A 20,059-nucleotide genomic window follows, 5' to 3' on the forward strand; every position below is an offset into this window, starting at 1 on the left:
TCCGCACACCACTCCCCATGGGCGTCCCCCGCGATGTCCGCCTCGTCCACCGCCACCGCCGCCATGAGCGCCGACTCGCACTCTACGTCGCTTGACTCCGCGTTCGGCCCGTCGTCGCTGTCCACGTCCGCGTCGTCGCTCTCATCTCCGCTGGCCGCGTTCGCCCGGTTCGGCCAGTACTTTTCCGGCGCCTCCGCCTCTCCCGCCGCGTTCTCGCACTCAGTCCTCTCGACGTCCGCGTCGTCCACCACCAGCACGCTCTCGGACTGCGTCGCGGCGTCCATCGTGCACCTGCACGCGGCCGCCGCGGCGCCCAACATCTCCTACACCGCGGACACCGCGCTCACCGCCTTCTCGTCCGACCCTGTGTCCAGCCATGCCGTCGTCGCGGGCCGCGGCTGCATGTGCATTGTCCGTGTCGACCCTGACAGAATCGTGGAGACAGAGGCGTTCCCCAACTTCGCCTCCGACTCCCGTCTTGGCTATGTCTCTGACCTCAAGTGGGCCATCGGCCCCTACTCCCGCACGGTCATCGTGGCCTCGACCAACGGCCGCATCTCCATGCACGACATCGATCGCCCGGCCGCCCCCGTCTCCTTCCTCTCCGGCCACTCCCGCGTCGTGAACTCGCTCTCCATCAACCCCTTCAACCCCAACATGCTCATCTCGGCCGGCTCCGATGCTACCCTCCGCTACTGGGACCTCCGGCTCGGCCGCTGCGTCACCGCCATCCACGGCCCGGACGGCTCCCGCCGTGTCCAGTTCTCAAACGTCGACGGCCACCACTCCCACGCCATCTTCGACACGGGCGTGCTGCACCGCTACGACGCCCGCAACCCCTCCATGCCGGACCGAAACATCATTGCCCACTCCGGCCAGGCTCTCTGTCTCGACTGCCACCACACAAAGGACTACGTCGTCACCGGCGGCCGGGACAAGCAAATCCGCGTCTGGGATCTCTCATCTAGCGACCCCGTGCCTAAATCCGTCTACAGCATCTCCACAGCCGGCGCCATCTCAAATGTCATCTGGCGGCCCCCAAGCTCCACCGACAAGGATTCCCTCGACAATGCCCAGCTTGCGACCTCTTCGTTGAGTGTGGACGACTATCGCATTCAAATCTGGGGTCTGAAGCGGAAGTTCGTGCCCGACCGCGTCATCGACCACCACCGCGGACCGGTGCAGGCCATCGCCTGGGCCCGCGACGGGCCCTACGGCTCCCTCGCCCCTCCCGACGAGCCCGACTCCAGCGACGACCTCGACCTCGACTACGACGCGTCCCGCCGCAACTCCTCCCGGCGGCGGAACCGCGCCTCCCGCCGCCGCGCCGGCGTCATCTGGGCCTGCAGCCGCGACACCACGTTCACCGCCCACGACGTCGCCCGCAGCTGTCCCCGCCGTGCAGTCCGCAACCTCTCGCATCAGGCATTCGCCTGGGGACCCAACGACGAATTCGCCTTTCTGGGCATCGACAGGCGCACCCTTGACCGCGACGGCTTCGTTGTCGACCGCATGCAGCCAAAACACACAGGCAGCCGCATGATGCGCATGCTCACCTTGTCCTCCGCTAAGGACGCCCCTGAAGAGCGCCATGTGCCGTCCCCAAATATTGCCTACGGCGATCTCACATCCCTCTTGGGGAATCCACGGTTTACAAGGCGAGAGTCAGACAGCGAGACGGAATCCTCGCAGTAGTATTTGCTTTTCCGGAGTCTATTAGATTGGTTTGTTTGTGGGTGTTTAATGTATGGTACGGAGGTCGGCGGCAATGGACGGGGCCCGGTGTTTCGTGTAAATATACCCTTTATCATAGTTCATTTTAATCACTGTAAATCATGATTTAGTAATGAAATATTTACGTGTCCTAATCCGTAACGTAGAGGAACCGCTTCGTGATGTTGTACGCGTCGTACTCGTACCGGAACTGGTTGAGAAATGCAAACACGTCCGCCCGGCGCCGCTTCTCAAGCTCGCCCTCCGCGCGCTCGTGCGCGTCTTTGTCCACAAACACGACGTTGGCCACCTCGTGGCCGTCCTCCGCCATGAAATCCCACGGCGCGAGGCCGTAGAAAAAGCGGATCCACCCGGTCTGGTACTTGTCCACGAACACGTCGTATGACGCATCGAACTTGAACGAGTTGAAAAAGTACAGCACGTCGACACCGTGGTGTGCACCGTAGCCGGGGTCGTACGGATTCGGCTGGTCAAACAGGTAGTGGTACGTCTTGAACCCCCCCGCGCGAAGAGATTTCACTGTCATGTCCACCGGCTGGCCGTACGACAGGTCCTCGTACATCTGCATCAATCGCTTCAAGTTCTCTTCGCTATCCTCCGCCGTAATGCCGTACTTGCTGGCGAACACAGGGCCGACAATCGGCACCTCAAGCAAGCGCTGCAAGCGTGTCGCGGCGGGAATGAGCGCCACGCGAGGCTCGTACACAATCGACTCGAAGAACGTGTTGCCGAGCATCACTGCTTCAACCTCCTCGATCGGAAGTTTGTCGATGTACGGACCATTCGCGAGAATGCTTTCCCCGAGATAGCCGCCGTCGTCAACCGGGCCGTACATACCGCCGATAACTCCAACCGCCTCCATCAAATCCTCCACGCTTGCAGCCTTGAACTCCTCGTCGGTGGTGGTCCCCGTCAACCGCTTCGCCTTCGCCGCAAGACCCTTCGCGTCCTCGATGGGAAACGGCGTGCGCGACTCGACAACCGTACTCATCATGCCAATGCGTCTGAATAAGCCCTTCGACAACGGATTCAGCGCATGGTAGTGCGTCCCCAGACTCCCGGCGGACTCGCCCATCAGCGTGATATTCTCCGCGTCGCCGCCGAAATCACCGATATGCGCCTTCACCCACCGCATCGCTTCGAGCTGGTCATAAACCGCGTGATTTGCGCGCCCATCAACGTACACGAACCCGAGCAGCGACAATCGGTAATTGATGTTGACGAATAAAATCGGCAGGTTCTTGCTCGCCGAGCGCGCAACCAACGCCGACGGCTCGTAGGACTTATCCGAGGCCGAGCCAAAGGTGTTTGCGCCGGGGAAAATCCATACTACGACAGGGATCTTAGACCCATCCGCGGGCAGCACGGTCGGTCGTGTGATGTTCAGGTTCAGACACGCTAGCTCGTCTTGCGGCGGCGGTGCTTCCGTGGGTACCTGGTCGCGGGGCAGGAAAGCGGCCATGACGCGGAACGGCTGTGGCGGGCTCGGTCTGCAGTACACGATTAGCACAGAACCTCAATCTCACATGCAAATAGTACAACACGCACCCATATTTGGTGGCATCCACGTCCTCAGTATACGCATCCACACGGGTCGGATAATCGTAGCGCTTCTCAATAGTCGCGTACGTCAATCCGCGGAACTGCACCGTCGTAGGCGCAGTTTCAACGCCAGTGATGGTCACGCCGCCCAGCGACGGCGCGGAAATCTTGATTGTCTTTGCCATTGTACTCGTTTAAATGTCGGGCAATTGTTCGCGATGGAGGCGGTGAAGTGACGTGTGAGCTGGGCCCTTAATCTTATCGCATATCCGCTGTAATTAGCCGAGGCACTACAAACCCCGCTGCAGGCATTCATACGAGCCCCGCTACAGAGTCAGCAGGGCTCCTCGACGACCTTGTGCACGGATCGCACACCTCGCGTTCTCTCAACTGGTCGTCCCTCCGCGACCCCCCTCTACAACACACCCATGGCGCGCGGGGCAGCAGCTCAGCGAGCACAAAAGCAGCGTGCAGTGCCTCCGCCACCTCCGGTTGCTGCTGCTGCTGCCGACGATGATGACGATGACGACGACGATAACGCTGCTACCTCAGATGACGACGCCGGCGGCGACGAGGGCAACGGGGTCAAGGCGATTCTGTCGCAGGAGGCAGCTGATTCGCGTGGCGGGCTGCAGAGCTTGCTTGGGAGCGATTTACTGTTTGGGCTGAGCGGTGACGGGGACACTAAGAAGCAGATTGGCGGCGACGCGCGCGAATTCGTCGCGCATGCGGCGGACGCGGTGGATTATGAAGACGAGGACGAGCTTGCAGAGGATTTATACGAGGAGAATGACGGTGCTCCGCGTAATGACGGAAGCGAGGAAGATGACTGGATGATGGAGCTGAATGAGGATTTGAAGGGCAAGAACCGGAATGATGAGAATCAGCGGTTGGAGGACGATGAGCGCGAGGACGACGACGATGAGTTGGACGATGATGACCTTGACGACGACGATTTGGACGACGCACTTGAGCCTCCATCCTCCGCACCTCTGTTACAGCCCGTCTCCTCGCGTCCCGTCATCGTTCAACCTATCCCGAGCACACAACCCACGCTCTCCCCCGCCGACTTTTACCCGCAGCCGCTCACATCCACCACTGCTACGACTTCATCCCTCACCACTGCACCCCCCAGCGACGCAGATATGCTCTTCGCCCCCGCACTTCCCCTCCCGCAGACCTACAATCCCCCGCTGCGCATCAACTCGATGTTCATGGCCGAACCTGCCAAACCGAACCTACCGAAACCTAACTCGGTCAAACAATGCATCCCCACACGCGTGAACCTCGACGTGGATAAGGACCAACTCAAGCTCTTCCGCAGTCACGTGCGCGCGCGTGGCACAGTGCACGAGCGACCTGGCGTGATCGGTATCCGACACCACGTAAGTGACTCGAAAAAGCGCGCAAAGCATGACAAGTACAACGGCGAGCGTATGGTACTGTCGCAGCTCGAGAAAGATCTTGTGTTTTCCTGCTATGATTGGGAAAGTAAGATTGTCTGGGACGCGGACTCGGATTCCAGTATGGAGGACGTGCTTCGTCGACAGAAGGTGAGCGGTACGCGAAGGTAATTGGTGTTACTACGAGCTAACATGTCAGAAACAAAAAATGCTGCTGAATTCGTTGGACGACGATTTGTATTGGGTTGACGACGACGAGTATGTTTCCGATGTCGACGATAACGCCATCTTGGATGGCAACATCGCGCCGCAGGCCAGCAGAATCGTGCTGGATCTGAATGACCCGGAGCTGCTTGTCGACGCCATGCGGTCATACCGGAGCACGGTTGCGCCGGCAGCGATCGGCGAGGAGATGTTTCGGAAGCGGTATAATGTGTCGAACGATCAAGCGTACGATATGCTTAAAGAGAACTACCAGTCGCGCGTGCGCGCGACAATTGGAAATATGAATATCGATCATTCCATGGTTGCGTACCGTCTGCAGTCTCCATACGTATGTATTCTATGTTCGGGACTGGGGAATAGTGCTAACGGTGCCGCCGCAGTACAAGGTAAAACTCTCAAAGTCGCAAGCGCGCTCGTTCCACCGCCCGAACTTCGTCGTGCGCCCAAATACGGTGATCCATTTCTCCAAAGTGCGGCATCGCAAGAAGAAAAAAGACAAGGGCAAGGAAATCACGCAGATTCTCGCGACTTCAAAAGACCTTTCGCTGGGCGATGGGTCGAACTACGTCATGCTCGAGTACTCTGAAGAATACCCGTGTGTTATGTCAAATTTCGGTATGGGCAGCAAAATCATAAATTACTACCGCAAAAAGGCCAGTGAGGACGAAGCGCGGCCAAAGTTATCGGTCGGCGAGACGTACGTGCTGGGTACGCAAGACCGGAGTCCGTTCTGGAACTTTGGGTTTGTCGACTCCGGCGAGATCGTGCCGACGTTATATAACCGGCTCGTGCGCGCGCCGATATTCAAGCACGAGCCGAATAAGACCGATTTCTTGATGATCCGGACTACTGGAGGCGGCGAGGGCCAGCGGTATTATTTGCGCGACATTCCGCACTTGTTCACGGTCGGCCAGACGTTGCCGGTGACGGAGATACCTTCGCCGCGGTCGCGTCGCGTGACTACCGCGAGTAAGAACCGGTTGAAGATGATTGTGTTCCGGGTGCTGCACAATAGTGACCAGGAGCGAATACTCGTCAAGGGCATATCGTCGCATTTCCCGGACCAGAACGACATGCAGAATCGACAACGACTGAAGGAGTTCATGGAGTACCAGCGCACAGGCGAAGATCAAGGGTATTGGAAGGTAAAGGCGACGGACATGTTACCTGCCGAGGAAGGCATTCGTGCGATGGTGAATCCCGAGGAGATCACGCTACTTGAGACGATGCAGGTCGGCCAGCAATACCTCGAAGACGCGGGGTATGGTGGTAGCAAGGACGACGACGAGCAACACGAGGGGATGAGCACAGAAGAAAAACTCGCGCCATGGATCACTAGTAAGAATTTTATAAACTCGACACAGGGCAAAGCCATGCTCGAGCTACACGGTGATGGCGACCCGTCCGGGTGCGGACTTGCGTTTAGTTTTATCCGAACGTCGATGAAGGGCGGGTTTAAGGCGATAGGGGACGCAGCAGAGGAGAAGGTCGATAAGTCGAAGCTTGGCGGACATAGTTACAATGTCGCGATGCAGCAGCGCGCTTATGAGGACGAGATTAAGCGGATCTGGAAAGCTCAAAAGACAGACCTCACCGCCGTACCGCCTCCTCTTCCGGCCGCAGCATCGACAGTGTCGACAACAGCGCCAGCTATTGGCGCCGCGACAACAAGCACGATGGACATCGCGAGCGGTATATAAAGAACACGGTTTTGTACATTTTTTCATATTGTCATCACGAGAGTTTGTTTTTGGGATCATAGCACCGGGTATAGTTTGCGTTACGCTGTTCTCTGTTTATGCAAGGAATGATTTGTGTGCGGTTTTTCATGTAAAAGTAGGCTGTAAAGTAGTGACCGACTTGATCAGTGCGGGCGATGATGAGTGGGATGTGTGGGTGGGCAAGGGCTGTAGATTGGCGTCCTGCATGTGACGACGACCGGGACCACGAAGACGCAGCAAGCACCCAGCAGCGTCCAGCGTCAGGTACCACCTGCATCAGCATCAACAACATCGCGACGCAATGCATTGGTCGCGTTAGTCCTACGATCTATTACCACATTGCTTAACACCTTATCTCGTCTTCTTTCGCAGTGATCATATACCAACAAATCCACGTTTGTACAGTCCACACGCCAGCTTGATCAAACCACAATGGGCAACGAACAATCCGGCATGGCCGATCCTAGCGGCGGTGGCGTCCGCGCAGGTGACGCACGTCTGCCGCTCACATCGTATGGGTTCCAGGTGCTTCGCGTTGCCGACAAGTCGTTAGCGAAGGACAGCGGACTCGAGCCGTATTTCGATTACATTGTCGGTCTGAACGGGCACAAGATTGTGGGTTTCCGCGAGGCATTGAGGAAGAGAGATGGATGGCTGAGTGCTAATTGTGTGCAGGAGGACGGAAATGCAGAGTTGTTTGCCCAGGAAATTCGCAATTGTGCGGGAGGCAGCGTCAAGTTTGCGGTGTTCAGCGCAAAGGGCCAGGTATTACGCGAGATCTATGTGTCCCTTCCGCCAGCTGAGGAGGCAGCATCTCCGCCAGCAGGGAACGCAGCCGACGAGAAATCGATAGAAGACCGTGAACGTGCGAGCCAGCTGGGGCTATGGCTCCAATGGACGCCGCTTGCCCTGTCCGACGTCATCTTCCATGTGCTCGAAATTATCCCATCGTCCCCGGCGTACCTTGCGGGCTTGCAAGCCAACGCGGACTATATCATCGGCATCGCGGGAGGCAACGGCGTCGACGACGCCCACCACGCACTTGTGTCCGAAACCTCGCTCGCGGACGCGTTGGAGGCAAATCTCGGCCACTCGTTGACGCTGTGGGTGTACAACCAGGACTTCAACACCACTCGGCTCGCAGAGATCGTGCCGGAGCGCGGGTGGGGCGGCGAGGGCGTATTAGGCTGTGGCATCGGGTTTGGGTATCTGCATCGTCTGCCGGAGTGGCGTGCGGGACTGCCAGTACCAGGGGAAACGATCTTTGCGGCGGATGAGGGCGAGGAGGAGGACACGGTGGAGGTCGGCGCCGGCGGGGTGCCTGTGACGCAGACCGAGCTTATGTTCAAGCATCTCCACATCAAAGACTCTGAGTCCGACACCGCTACACCGCCTACTACAGCAGCACCAAATCAACCAACATCGTCAACATTACAACCGCCACCGACCTCTTCGGCTCCGCCAACAGACGGGGCGTCGCCCGCGCCATACGTGCGCCGCAAGCACCACGGCCACACTGCAAGCATTGCGGCTGGCGCACAATTGGACGCGTATTTTGACGAGCAAGAACGGATTAGCAAGGAGACTGATTATCATGCCTCCGGCGGGACGGAGAGTGCGGCGCCACTGCTACCGCCACCTAAAGACTCGGAGATTCGGAGGCAGAGCAGTGTTGTTGAGACGGCGGCTGACACGTCGGTTGAGGCGCCAGTAGCGGAAGAGGCTGAGGATAAGAACGAGGAAGGGAACAATGAGGAGGAAGATGTGGATTAAGCAGGAATTACGAGCTAGTCATGTCCAAGTATATAGTTGCACCACGAATATTGCCTAAGGAAGCCCAGTGGGTGCACTGCAGCGTCGCTGCAACCGGCGGACTTTCGTCAGCGACGCCGCGTTTCATGCGGCGCAAGCGGGTAACCAATTTGTGACGCGCTTCGTTCCCATCTGGGAGCAACTTCCTAGTGAAAGCTCCGCCACGATCAGAGAGCCAAATGAAGCGCAGCAGGGCCTCGTCGGACGCGAGCGGCACTACGGAAGCTACGACAAAGTCATCGTCTGCTGTTTCCGCGTCGTCGTCGTCGTCACCGTCATCGTCGTCGTCAGAGGAGGAAATGGAGGAAGAAGAGGAAGAAGACGACTCGTCTTCAAGCGGCAGCAGCGAGGAACATAGTAGTGCTGATGACGAGAGCGAGTATGGGGACGAGGACGAGAGAATCGATGAGGGTGAAGATGTAGGTGCGACGACGGCGCGACTTAAGGCAAAGGGCTAACACTGTTTAGATTCTAGACCTCGTCACGATGCAAAGCGGCAAGTTTCCACAACATCTAATAAAGTGCGTATAACGCTGGACCCGACTATCCAGGACATTAGAACTAACTCAGGTATAGATACTGGTACCAGCGGAAATTTCTATTTAGCCGTTTCAACGAGGGCATCTGGATGAACGAGGAATCATGGTTCAGCGTAACCCCAGAAGCACTAGCAAAGTACGTTTTTATCTGCCTCCTCGCGTGCTCTACTCACCACGACCACCACCACGCAGAAGCATAGCTGAACATATCTCTCGCACCGCTGCGCCGTCGACTATAATAGACGGCTTCTGCGGCGCGGGCGGTAACACGATCCAGCTCGCCATGATAGCAAACCGTGTGATTGCGATCGAGAAGAACCCCGTTACGTTGCGGTGCGCGCGGCACAACGCGCAAATTTACGGCGTCGCGGACAAAATTACATTCATTGAGGGCGACTTCTTCGAGGTGCTAGCACGTGGAGAGGTCCAGGCGGACGTGCTGTTTATGAGTCCGCCGTGGGGCGGCCCGGAGTATCTCGAGCAGGAGGTGTTTGAGCTGGATCAGATGAAGCCGTATGATTTGTATACTCTCCACTCTTCTTCTGCTCTGTGCAAGGTGTTATCGTAAACTAACGCTCCGCAGATGGGAAATAATGAAGGCCGCACGCCAAGTCACGCCAAACCTTGCGATGTTCCTTCCCCGCAATTCAAATCTCGACCACCTGCGGCAGGAATCAGACGAAGCAGACGAGGCCGACGATCAGACGGTGCTGATTACATATCTACACGCCAACAACAAATGCAAGGTGAGTGCGGCGGTTGCTAAGACGAGCATGCATATATTGACTTGTGAAATAGGCAATATGCGTGTACTACGGCGACTTGGCGGAGCCAGCGTCGGATTACTACGATTTGATACCACCGCTAAGCTGACGATAACTTTCGGCTGCTCGATTCGTCGGGCGCCAAAGCTCTACAGTATATCAGCTTGACCCATATTTGTATTTTACGCCACCGATATTGCATGAAAATGTAAATTTTAAACAACATTGACTCCGACACCAAGGCAAAAAAAGTATCCGATGTAGTGTACAGTGTATAAATCCGAAAAGCAAAACAACCAATCTAACCCTGCAGAGTGTAGCGCACGTACAGCTCGTCCACGAAGTGTGGATGTTTAATCCCCGGCGGCCGTGCGAGCTTAAAGTCCTCGATGGCAACCCGCACGGGCTTATGCATGCGCTGGATCATGTACGCGCAGATGAGGAAGCCGGTGCGATTGAAGCCGTAGTGACAGTGCACTGCGACTATTTTTGAAGTCGTGGTTGCGCCGGACGGGTAAAGGATGGAGTCGACAAGGAGGATAAAGTCGTCGACTTGCGCACGGGTCGGGGGTATTTTGGAAACTGTGGGGAACTTGTGGTATGTGATCCGCGCGAAGGTTTTGGGGTCGTAGGGCGGGATGTCGCGCGAGATGTCGATCACGTCGGTAATGTCCGGATAGTTCTCTTCGAGCGCGTAGGGGTTCTGGACGGAGTCGTCTTGCCGCAACGTCTTCATCGCACGGAATCGCGAGCCGTCGACCGCAGCGGAAACGCCTTGCACGGATCGCCATTTCGCTTCGTTTTTGAGACTCCACTTATCGTCTCCCCGTGCGGCGAGGTCGGCGAGTTGCCAACTGAGCGATAGCCGCTGGTCCACGTGGGAGATAACAAAGTCATTGATAATCCCACACACAACCTCGTGTGTAGCGACAAGACACATATGTCCGGTCCTTGGTATAATAGTCGCCTGCACCTCCTCCGCAGATGAGCTTGCGGGGTCCTGAGCGGCGCGAAACTCGCGCATGCAAGCCGCGGCCGTGAGCGGCACGTCGGGAGGCGTCACTTTATCCTCGCTCGCGCCGACAAAGCACACCGGTATTGATAAGTCTTCCCAATCCTCGTACTTGGGTACGCGGGCACCGGCAGCCATCTTGAGCCACACGTCCGTATCGACTTGCAAATTCCACCGAAGCTGGCGTCGTCGCAACTTCTCGTCGTGCGCGGCGTCGGGCAGGGAGAGAGAGAATGTATTTGGTATATTCGGCGGCGGTCCGAGCATGCGCGAGACGGAGGGAGAGTACAAGCCGCCCTTACGGTCTTCGTAGCGGAAGAGGTCGAATATCCCGGCGGGTAGCGAACCTGCGACGCGCTGCATGAACTGCATGCCGCGCGACATCGGCGGGGGTGGACATATAGCGACAAGCGCGCGGACGGGAAGTAGTCTACCGATTGCGACGGCATGAGCAATCGCAGTGCCGAGCGAATGTCCTACAAGCACGACTTCGCGGTTGGCGCCGAGCGTAGCTCGCGCGGCGGCCGCGACGACAGCGGCGAGGGAGGGAGTCGTGTAGTACTCTCCCGGTAAATGCGACGTGGTCTGCGCACCGCCGCAGCCGGGGAAGTCAAGCGCGAGCACGTCGGCGTAGTACGCGAAGAAGTCAACGAGCGCGTCGAATTGTGCGAGTTGGCCACCAAGACCGTGCACGAGCACGAATGCAGGCAGCGTCGCGGGGTGCGGATTGCGGGAGGAAGAGGCGGAAACGTGGACCACACGCACTGTCACTGGCGTGCTGTCGCCTGCTGCGGAGGAGGTTGCGAACGGGGTGAGGGTGAGAATGTGGCCATCGCGTACGGTCAGCGGCGAGTCCGCGAGCCCAGGATCATCAAGCACGGCACGCTCGAGGGCGGAGAGGGCGCGTGCGCGGCGGAGAAGGACGAGATAGAGACCGCCTGCGCAGAGCGAGAGCGCGAGGGCGGTGGCCAGGCCGCTCATAGTTGGGGGAGTGGGCGAGTGGAGATGGCGATGGTGGAGAACAAAGTGTTGTTGGCAGCGCTTTAGTTCGCGCCCAGACGCTGTTGTCCAAAACACAGGGTCACGTTTTCGGGCGCATCGTCACGGAGGATCGTGCGCGATGAGCAGCGACGGCGGTCGCTTCGCCAGCACCGGCAGCGGTAGCCCATGCGGAGGGCCAACGAGCACATAAGGCCGCAAGTCGCGATGCGTGCGACAGCGTTTATATTGTGTGCCCGCACAGTGGCGTGAAGGCGAGTCGTTGGTGTTGTGAGGCACGCACTTTGTTCCGCACTCCACGCAAAAGTCTGCTGCCGCACCAAGACGCCTATTGCGCCCGCATGCCAACACCGGCGGCCTCACGGGTTCACTTATTGGCAAAACCCGCGCCGATGCATTCCTGCGCAAGCCTACGAGGGTCGCTGACGCGGCCGGTCCATTGTGCGAGGAGTGATGGCCGGGGCTGGAGACGGCGGCGACAACGGTGGCGGACTGGGCTCTGCGGGTTGGGGCTTGCGTTCCCGCAGGAGTCTGGGCGGTCTATCCACAGCTGCACTCTCCGTGTGCGATAACGGGGCCCTGTGTATCTGGTCCAGACGCCATCCATGCTGTGCCTGCAACGACAACAGTTCAGCAGCAACAGCAAATCGCAGCGCCGCCGGGACGCACTGCCACGGGAGGGTGGAGAGCGCGGAACGGAAGAACCAAGACGCGATGCGGCGTGAGGCGGTCCCGGATGTGTTGTCCCGGGGTGCATATCACGGCGCCGCAGCGCGTTTATGTATCGAGTCTGCCGTGCTCTACGCACCACTACAGTGCGGGAGAGCGTCGGACGGCGTCCGCAGAACGCGCGAGCCGAAGACTGCGCTCCGCTCGCAGCTCCGGCTTCACCACCGAGTCCTGTCCCGGACCTTCCTTGTCTACTTCTCCTTCGCCTCGCGCTTTCTCTCGTTCCTATACATGTCGCACACATCTACTATCTTGCTCTCTTGCTCACTGACATCCCCCGCTCGCATGCGCAACGGAATCATGCTATCAGCTACATCCGGCACGCCCTCCGCCCACACGACCTCGTCAGAGTGCTGTTCCGCCTCGTCGAGCGCTGTCGGCACGCCGGGAGAAATGTCTCCCGATGAGGAAATCCTGCAGCAAGTCCTCACGCGGTGTGCCATCATGTCGCGCCTTTCCTCTAGCTCATTCGAACTTGAACTGCGCAGTAGCAGTAGCGGCAAACACCACACAAGTGCAGCGGCCTCGCCTTTGATGCTTGAAGGCGAGGAGTCTGATATGCTATTGCGCATGCAGTCGCAGTCGCAGCAGCAGCAGCAGCAGCAGCAGCAGCAGCAGCAGCAGCAACACCAAGGATGCAGTGACGAGAGCGACGACGAGGTATCCAGGGCACAGAGCAACATCCAACCGTCTCTCGACGTGGCCGCCTTCACGAGCGAGCACGACGCGTCGCTTGCGCTGCTCAAAGACGACGACGCGCGGATACGATACATCTGCGCACACCTAGACCACCCTGCGCACCTCATGTTCGCATCCACTACACTCCAGTCTCCTGCACTCACCAGCACACCGCGCGCCGTCGACCACGCCACTTTCACATCCACCCTCACCACCGTCTTCGGCACGCCCTCTCTGAAACCCCGCCCCGACTCCTCCTCACCCCACACCCCCTACGTGCGCCAGGGTGCCCACGAGTCTGTGCACAGTTATTACACGCGCTTCCTTGACTTCTTCGACTCGGTGGACCCTGCACTACTCGACGTGCAGACCGAGTTCACGAACGGCCTGCGCGACACCCTGCGCAGCAATATCGCACGCATTAAATTCCGCGATCACGCTGTGCCCACATCGACTGCCAACCATGCGGTGCTCTTTCGTGCGTGCAAGACTGCGGAGACCATAGAGACAGCAGACACCTTCATGACAGGATATGGCTTCAAATCCGTAAACCGCGCGGAGGACTGGTAGATCCTATCGCATATTTTGAACGGCTGGCGTTTGGGGTTGGGGCACTCGATTTTCCTATCTAGATTCTGGAACCACAGGTAACTAATGGACAGTAGTAATAACAGCCTGTATATCAGATTCCCCTTCCAGATACACATCCGCCGTCGCGAAAGTGGAGATCGCCACGAGCGAAGTAGTCATCGGCGCCGCACCGGAACAGCTGCATATAAGCGCGCTCAGGGGCTCATCTTCAATTCCGCCAAACTCTCTCCTTCATCTCCCGCTATTGTTCTGGTGAGAGGCCTCTAAGCGATGCACGAACCCCACTGTTTTTATCACAGAAATCACCAACTAGCTACACTAGCACATCAGTCCTCAGTCTATACTCCCCGTCATCAGAAATGCCTGCCTGTTACAACTCTTTTTTCAAGAAGTGCTCGGGCTTGTGCGTAGTCTCGTAGTCTACATGCACATACGCGCGCTCGACGTCCGGCAGCGCTTCAAGCTTAAACTGCAACGCTTCCGCGACATCGTGCGTCTCACGCAACGTCGCGGAGCTGTCCATTACGATATCGACCTCGACCAGCAGTCGCGGTCCAGACGTGTACGCGCGCACTGTCTCGATGGCCATAATTAACGGCGAATGCGTCATAGCTGCACAAGAGGTAAATATCTAGCTCAGCCGGCGACGCAACAAGCACGCCGCCGCACCCAACACAGGCAAGGACTCACATATATAAGTAATCAACTGCTGTATCTTCGGATCCGCAGTCACGCCGATCAGCAACTGAAACTCGCCGTACGCGGAATGCAGCCACAGGGCGCTTACGAGGCACGAGAGCATGATGGCGCCCATGGGATCGATCCACCAGCGCACCTTACTTCCAAGCACCGACGCGGCGAGACCGAGGCCGTTGATGAGCAAGTCGTTGCGGTGATCTTCCCACAGAATGCGGATCTGCGAGACCTGGTTGCGCAGACCGAAGCAGTACATGAAACACACGAACTTGGTCACGAACGCAACACATACCGCGATGGTTGAGGGAAGGTGGAACTGCGCGGTTGTGGTTTCGGAGCCCTCCGTAATCTCGCGGACGGAGAACGCGATGATGATGAATGAAACAGACGTCATCAAAAAGCAAAAGCAAATGTTTCCCGCCGTCTCTAATCTCGCCTTGCCTGCGGGAAATTTGAGCGGATTCACAACATTCAATGCCTTGCTGCACATCAACAGCGTCAAGTTCGACATCGGATCAAATATCGCGTCCGCCATCGTCGTAAACAACGACAACGACCCCGACGACACCGCGCCATACACCTGCACAAAGCATAACAAGATGTTCGCCGCAAAGCTGCCGTACACCGCGATCTGATACTTGACGCTGTTCTCGTTGTTCAGCTCGCGCGCGGCACGCGCATGTTCCTCGACCGGTCTGAGCATGCCCTGGATCGTCTCGTTCTGACTCTCGTAGAAATCTTGCAGCTTGCGCGTCGCGAGCGCTTGCTTTCCGCGCTGCACCATGCCGCCTCCGCCTGCACGAATCTGCACCAATGCACCGCCAATCGCCGTAGAGGACGATGGCGCCCCAGCGCGAGCCTTCAGGCGGCGGATATCCTCATCGGGGATGATCTTAGACGCAAGCTGCAAAGGATCTTCGTCTACAGTATAAAGCGGACCCACTGCAGACGACCCGCGCCCCGCTTCCACGTTACCAACCTCCGCGGGGACCGGCCGCATGGCCATCATCTCGACCTCAAACGCCGTCGTCGTTGCCTGCATCTTTGAGGAGGATCCTGCAACCGTACTCATGATAGTGCTGTCTTGGCCGTGTTTGTCCAAGTGTCTAGACGCAGTCTTAAGAGCGCGGCAGCGCAATGTGCTGACTGCGGTACATTTGATGTGTACGCCAAGGTTGGAGGCTGTGCAATTTACTGTGTCAAGCGCTGCCATCCCCATTCGATAACAGTCTCGTCATGTGACTGTTATCAGCACAGCAAATTTGGTAAGCTTCCAGAAGAACAGGCGAGATCAGGAACACCAGGATTTCTCTTCTGCATTTAATCGTCGCTAATTGTCCATTTGGCGTCAGTTGGGGGCTTCGTCGGCAGTCGGTGCCCCGCAGCCACCGCGCGCGACATAAAGTGCACTCAACATGACGCACAAGTTCTCACGATCTCACGATCTCACATACCCCTGTGTTTACGAGGCCTATGACGCATAGACGTGGACGTGCCCATAATTCTGAAACGCAGTAGAATATAACCCGCGTTCTCTCCCGCGCGATGACAAAATAGTCGGGCGCGTGCTGCTGCAACCACGGGGCCAGCTCGAGAGGTGCGGCCTCAGGGGCAACTTGCGTCGTCGCGTGAGCGCCGGAGCGGTGATCGATCAGCCGTGGTCATGAGCTCGCCCGCGTGATCACAACTGTCGCATCGGCGCACTGTACAATGGAATTTCGTGAGCGGCGCGCGATGCAAATCAACAAATTTGTCCGCCGGAGCACCAGATCATGCAGCGTACATGTTAGACATTACTTGATTATAGCTTTACTGTTACATGGATGCATGGCATCACCGCACGAAAACCAGAGAAAACACCTAAAGAACAAAACGTTCCAGCATGAAACCGGCATGAAACAAACACACACACATATGCACTATTTTGGACAAAAAACCAACACATAAACAAAAAACCTGGATGAGAGCGAAACACATAAAACGAATGAGCGAGAACGTTGAAAGTTGCGCGAAGCAATAAAACACAAAGCTGGCGAGCTCTGCGGCGGGTGTGGCGGCGGCAGGAGACGCATAAACACGCATGCACAATTGTTATACCGAAGGGGAGAAACGGACTCTCGCCGACGAAGCAAGGGTATCAAGAGATTTCAAGTAGACCTGTCGCTGACGACGACGGATTATTGCAAGACGAGAGGGAAAGCACTTATTTTGGCGACTTAGAATGCAGGTACAGGGACCGCAGCTGCGGCGAGGTCGGAGTACATCCTGACAATGTCACCGTTGTTCGCTGCCGAACTACTCGGGGCGCTCTTCTCTGTGTACACCGGGAGCACGACTTTTTTTCCGTGATTCCGCTTCGTCAGAATAATTGCTGTTCGCAGGTCAGTCATACGTGCTCAGACTCCGGACGCAGACAAACAACGCACCTCGGAGAACGACGTACACCGCCGCGAGTACAAGCGCGACGATGAACAAGACGACGAGACAGTCGAGCACGAACCCGACCGCGCCGTGAAGCGCCGCGACGCTGCCGGACTGCGGGCTCGCACTGCTTGAGAACGGTGAGGACGCAATGGAGTTGTAGTCGAACTGGTAGAACCGGTCGCGCAGCAGGTGCTCCTCGAGGATGCGCTCGTCCACTGACTCCGGAACCATTGCGTTCTGAAGAGATGAGTGTAATAAATGGATAAGGAGTGTGCGCGTGCTGGGGGAGGAGTGTGGAGGGACGGCCGGGGTTGATGCGCAAGAGAGGGACACAGAGGAAGGCGGCCGGTATATCTATCGCAGCCAGTGGAACAGCACTAAGCATCGTGGATCAGGGCTGGGCCACGGTACCAGGGTCACACAGCGTGATCCGTGCGACTTTCTGGAGCCGCGCTAACAAGCGGCGCGCTGTGATCCTGTGTTTTTGTTTACTGCTGCTGCGGCAGCAGCCGCATGCAGCCATCGCCAGTTTCTGCCTCTGTGCGGTCGGTGCCGCCCCCGCGGCAACTCTGCATTCCCGTCGCACACACAAGGGTGAGACGTCCTTGGCCTCCTCAGCCTGAATTGCGAATCGCGAACTTGCTGTTCACAAGCCCGCAAAACTCTGTGCCTGAGTCTCGCCGAACTCGGCTCCATCAATTCATACGCCTGGGCCTGCGGACCGTGCGCCAGCCGCGCCTGAATTATGACATCACCAGTCACGTGAAAATAATTCATCAATATGCCAAATGCAGTAACTATTTCAGCAAAACACCGGAACGATCCTCTCATGCCTTCTCTTTCTCCGTATCTACCCCGACACGGTCCTCGCTCGACCGCATCATGCCCTCCGGTATGCTGTCGTTCTCGTGTTCATGCTCCGCCGACTCCACGTCGCTAGGCTTCCCTTCGCCACCATCAGCGCCGCTCTTCTCCTGCTCTCCGCCACGCAGCGCAGCCAGCGCATCCGCCTGTTCCCGCGCTTGCCGCTCCTCGGCGCGTTCCAGTCCCTTGTCCTTCACGAAGAAGCACAGTCCCAGCGCAATCACCATTAGCGGGATGTAGTATATCAGCACCGCGCGGTTTGCAATCATGTAAGCATGGCGTACGTCGTACGTCTGCTGCTCCGTCAATCCAGACAAGTCCGGCACGGAGTATATCGACTTCCGCATCTCTTTCTGCAGCGTCTCTGGGATATTAGCTGGGATGTTCGCGAGCAACACGTTCGACATCAGCGCAGACGCAATTGCCAGTCCGAATGCGCCGCCGAGCGAGCGGACAAGACCACGCACGGAGATGATCACCGCGCGGTCTGCTTTCAGTGAGTTTGCTTGTAACGCGATCAACGGTGGCTGGAAGGTAAACCCGTTGCCGATGCCGCCGAGAATCAGCGGGATGATCATCACCCCCGCCGGCGTCTCGGAGTTGAAGATGCCGCACTGAATCGCGGTGCCGACTGTCAAAAGCACGTAGCCAGTGATGATCACGCGGCCATAGTAACCTGTTCGTGAGATCCACAGGCCTGCATTCACGGACGCGATGGACTGCGAGGCGAACATGGGGACGGTTAGCGCGGCGGAAACAATTCGGCTGTACCCACGCGCGTTCTGATAGAAAATCGGCAGAAACGTAAGTTGTGCGTAGTATACTGCGCCGTTAAACAGAATCTGTGTGAACATCGCCGCGTTCATCTTGTCTTTGAATAGTCGCACTGCAGGTGTTAGTAAGTTATCCACAAGCCGTGGTCATGGCGGCAACTTACACGGCATCATGGGAAGCACCGAGACGCGCCATTGCACGTACACAAACACAAGCACCGCGACGCCGCCGATGCAAAAGAACGTAATAATGAACGCGCTGTTCCAAGCCCACTGTGTACCGCCACTTGAGACAGGTATCAACAGGAAAATAAGTGCAATCGACGACAGCAGAATGCCCAAGAAATCAACCTGCTTCGCCTTCTCACGAATACTGCCGGGTGTGCGACGCATGGGTACAATAGGAAATGCGATGCCAAAGCACACAAGCGCGCTTGGTGCTATAGTCCAGAACAAGACGCGCCAGGATGTGCCGTCGACGATGCCGGCTGCCATGAACGGAGTCGCGGTATTGGACAACCCAATCGCCGTGCCAAGGATGCCTTGGTATTTGCCTCGCTGCTTCAGTGTTACCACGTCGGACACGATGATCATTGTCAGTGCGTTGATACCGGCCATGCCGACACCAGTGAACCCACGAAAGACGTACAGCTGCGTCGACGTCTTTGCGAACCCACATAGCAGCTCTGACGCAAAAAACAGTAGCAGCGCCGATAGATAAATGTACTTTCGCCCAAATATATCCGACAACCGACCGTACAGCACCTGGAACGTCGTGTTTGCAATCATCGTCGACGTCGACGCCCATGACACCGAGTCCTGCGCGCTAAGGTCCTTACCTATCGTCGGCAGCATCACACCCAAGCCAGACTGGTCCATGTACGCAATGAACAGCACCAGCGCCATCGAGCCCACGGCGAGCAGCAGCCGCGACAGCGGCAACTGCGTCGACTGGTCTGCGAGATGGGCTTCAGCCTCCTTTTGTCGCTCCGAGAGATTTTCTTCGACCATATTTCACCGACGCGTAGTCAGCATGCTGAGGATGTCGCGAGAAGCGATGGCAAATTGACGCGTTATAACAGGGCCACGGTCTGCGCGTGCGCGGTGGGCAGGGTCTGCGCCGACATCGGCCGGACTTAAGCACCGTGAGACCCGCCCGAAGGGCAAATGCGCACGCGACCAGCTTCGAGGATGGTGGCGGAAGCCCTGCAGCACATATCCAGTTAATTGCCGTCGCCTGCTCTCGTTTCTGCAACAGTGCTACGACCGTTCCTGCTACGCAGTGTGTCTCTTCGCTTAAACACTAGACGACGTGGAGGCGCTGAAGATCATCGTGTAAGCCAAGCAGACCGCGATGCCCGTAGCCGGAAAACAGCATTGCGCACTTATCCGCTAACTTGGCATGATATTAAAGTTGTGGAAGTGCCGACCGCTAGTCCCTTTCAGGCAGGTTCAGGGCCGTTCTCGAGCCGCACAACGTCATTGCATCATGTGATAGCGACCCCTGACGAGGCTCAAATTTTCGTTCGCGCGAGAATGACTGCGACACCGGC

The 20,059-nt window shown here is 57.5% G+C and overlaps 10 protein-coding genes across 10 annotated transcripts; 5 read left to right on the forward strand and 5 right to left on the reverse strand.

Moving 5' to 3' along the window:
* The first annotated feature begins 8 nt into the window (after positions 1–8).
* V1518DRAFT_410413 (WD40-repeat-containing domain protein) lies at positions 9–1,868 on the forward strand. Its single transcript, XM_066902595.1, has one exon. The coding sequence runs from the start codon at positions 34–36 to the stop codon at positions 1,693–1,695; it is 1,662 nt and encodes a 553-aa protein (XP_066762517.1). The 5' UTR covers positions 9–33; the 3' UTR covers positions 1,696–1,868.
* V1518DRAFT_410414 (Alpha/Beta hydrolase protein) lies at positions 1,529–3,514 on the reverse strand. Its single transcript, XM_066902596.1, has 2 exons — positions 3,283–3,514; positions 1,529–3,224 (listed from the first exon to the last, which is right to left on the reverse strand). The coding sequence occupies exons 1-2, from the start codon at positions 3,459–3,461 to the stop codon at positions 1,865–1,867; spliced, it is 1,539 nt and encodes a 512-aa protein (XP_066762518.1). The 5' UTR covers positions 3,462–3,514; the 3' UTR covers positions 1,529–1,864.
* Positions 3,515–4,887: 1,373 nt separating this feature from the next.
* V1518DRAFT_369654 (uncharacterized protein) lies at positions 4,888–6,604 on the forward strand (the record flags this gene model as incomplete). The annotated part of the gene is made up of 2 exons (XM_066901284.1): positions 4,888–5,232; positions 5,285–6,604. The coding sequence occupies 2 exons, from the start codon at positions 4,888–4,890 to the stop codon at positions 6,602–6,604; spliced, it is 1,665 nt and encodes a 554-aa protein (XP_066762519.1).
* Positions 6,605–6,813: 209 nt separating this feature from the next.
* Positions 6,814–8,464, forward strand: V1518DRAFT_410418 (GRASP55/65 PDZ-like domain-containing protein). The gene is made up of 2 exons (XM_066902597.1): positions 6,814–7,240; positions 7,301–8,464. Exons 1-2 carry the CDS (start codon positions 7,058–7,060, stop codon positions 8,396–8,398), a joined length of 1,281 nt encoding a protein of 426 aa, XP_066762520.1. The 5' UTR covers positions 6,814–7,057; the 3' UTR covers positions 8,399–8,464.
* V1518DRAFT_410421 (RNA cap guanine-N2 methyltransferase-domain-containing protein) lies at positions 8,465–10,031 on the forward strand. Its single transcript, XM_066902598.1, has 5 exons — positions 8,465–8,958; positions 9,014–9,112; positions 9,169–9,498; positions 9,560–9,722; positions 9,775–10,031. Exons 1-5 carry the CDS (start codon positions 8,924–8,926, stop codon positions 9,847–9,849), a joined length of 702 nt encoding a protein of 233 aa, XP_066762521.1. The 5' UTR covers positions 8,465–8,923; the 3' UTR covers positions 9,850–10,031.
* Positions 9,911–11,958, reverse strand: V1518DRAFT_410424 (Alpha/Beta hydrolase protein). The gene has a single exon (XM_066902599.1). It carries the CDS (start codon positions 11,731–11,733, stop codon positions 10,042–10,044), a length of 1,692 nt encoding a protein of 563 aa, XP_066762522.1. The 5' UTR covers positions 11,734–11,958; the 3' UTR covers positions 9,911–10,041.
* Positions 11,877–13,990, forward strand: V1518DRAFT_410425 (uncharacterized protein). Its single transcript, XM_066902600.1, has one exon. The coding sequence runs from the start codon at positions 12,205–12,207 to the stop codon at positions 13,726–13,728; it is 1,524 nt and encodes a 507-aa protein (XP_066762523.1). The 5' UTR covers positions 11,877–12,204; the 3' UTR covers positions 13,729–13,990.
* Positions 13,991–14,119: 129 nt separating this feature from the next.
* V1518DRAFT_425079 (cation efflux protein) lies at positions 14,120–15,517 on the reverse strand (the record flags this gene model as incomplete). The annotated part of the gene is made up of 2 exons (XM_066905895.1): positions 14,120–14,361; positions 14,440–15,517. The coding sequence occupies 2 exons, from the start codon at positions 15,515–15,517 to the stop codon at positions 14,120–14,122; spliced, it is 1,320 nt and encodes a 439-aa protein (XP_066762524.1).
* Positions 15,518–16,661: 1,144 nt separating this feature from the next.
* On the reverse strand, positions 16,662–17,100 carry V1518DRAFT_425080 (uncharacterized protein; the record flags this gene model as incomplete). Its single annotated transcript, XM_066905896.1, has 2 exons — positions 16,662–16,816; positions 16,872–17,100. The coding sequence occupies 2 exons, from the start codon at positions 17,098–17,100 to the stop codon at positions 16,662–16,664; spliced, it is 384 nt and encodes a 127-aa protein (XP_066762525.1).
* Positions 17,101–17,631: 531 nt separating this feature from the next.
* Positions 17,632–19,852, reverse strand: V1518DRAFT_410433 (major facilitator superfamily domain-containing protein). The gene is made up of 2 exons (XM_066902601.1): positions 18,671–19,852; positions 17,632–18,619 (listed from the first exon to the last, which is right to left on the reverse strand). The coding sequence occupies exons 1-2, from the start codon at positions 19,515–19,517 to the stop codon at positions 17,697–17,699; spliced, it is 1,770 nt and encodes a 589-aa protein (XP_066762526.1). The 5' UTR covers positions 19,518–19,852; the 3' UTR covers positions 17,632–17,696.
* Positions 19,853–20,059: the final 207 nt, after the last annotated feature.

Source organism: Limtongia smithiae (genome assembly GCF_038497785.1).
Source record: "Limtongia smithiae strain NRRL Y-17922 unplaced genomic scaffold V1518scaffold_1, whole genome shotgun sequence".
NCBI lineage: Eukaryota > Fungi > Ascomycota > Lipomycetes > Lipomycetales > Lipomycetaceae > Limtongia > Limtongia smithiae.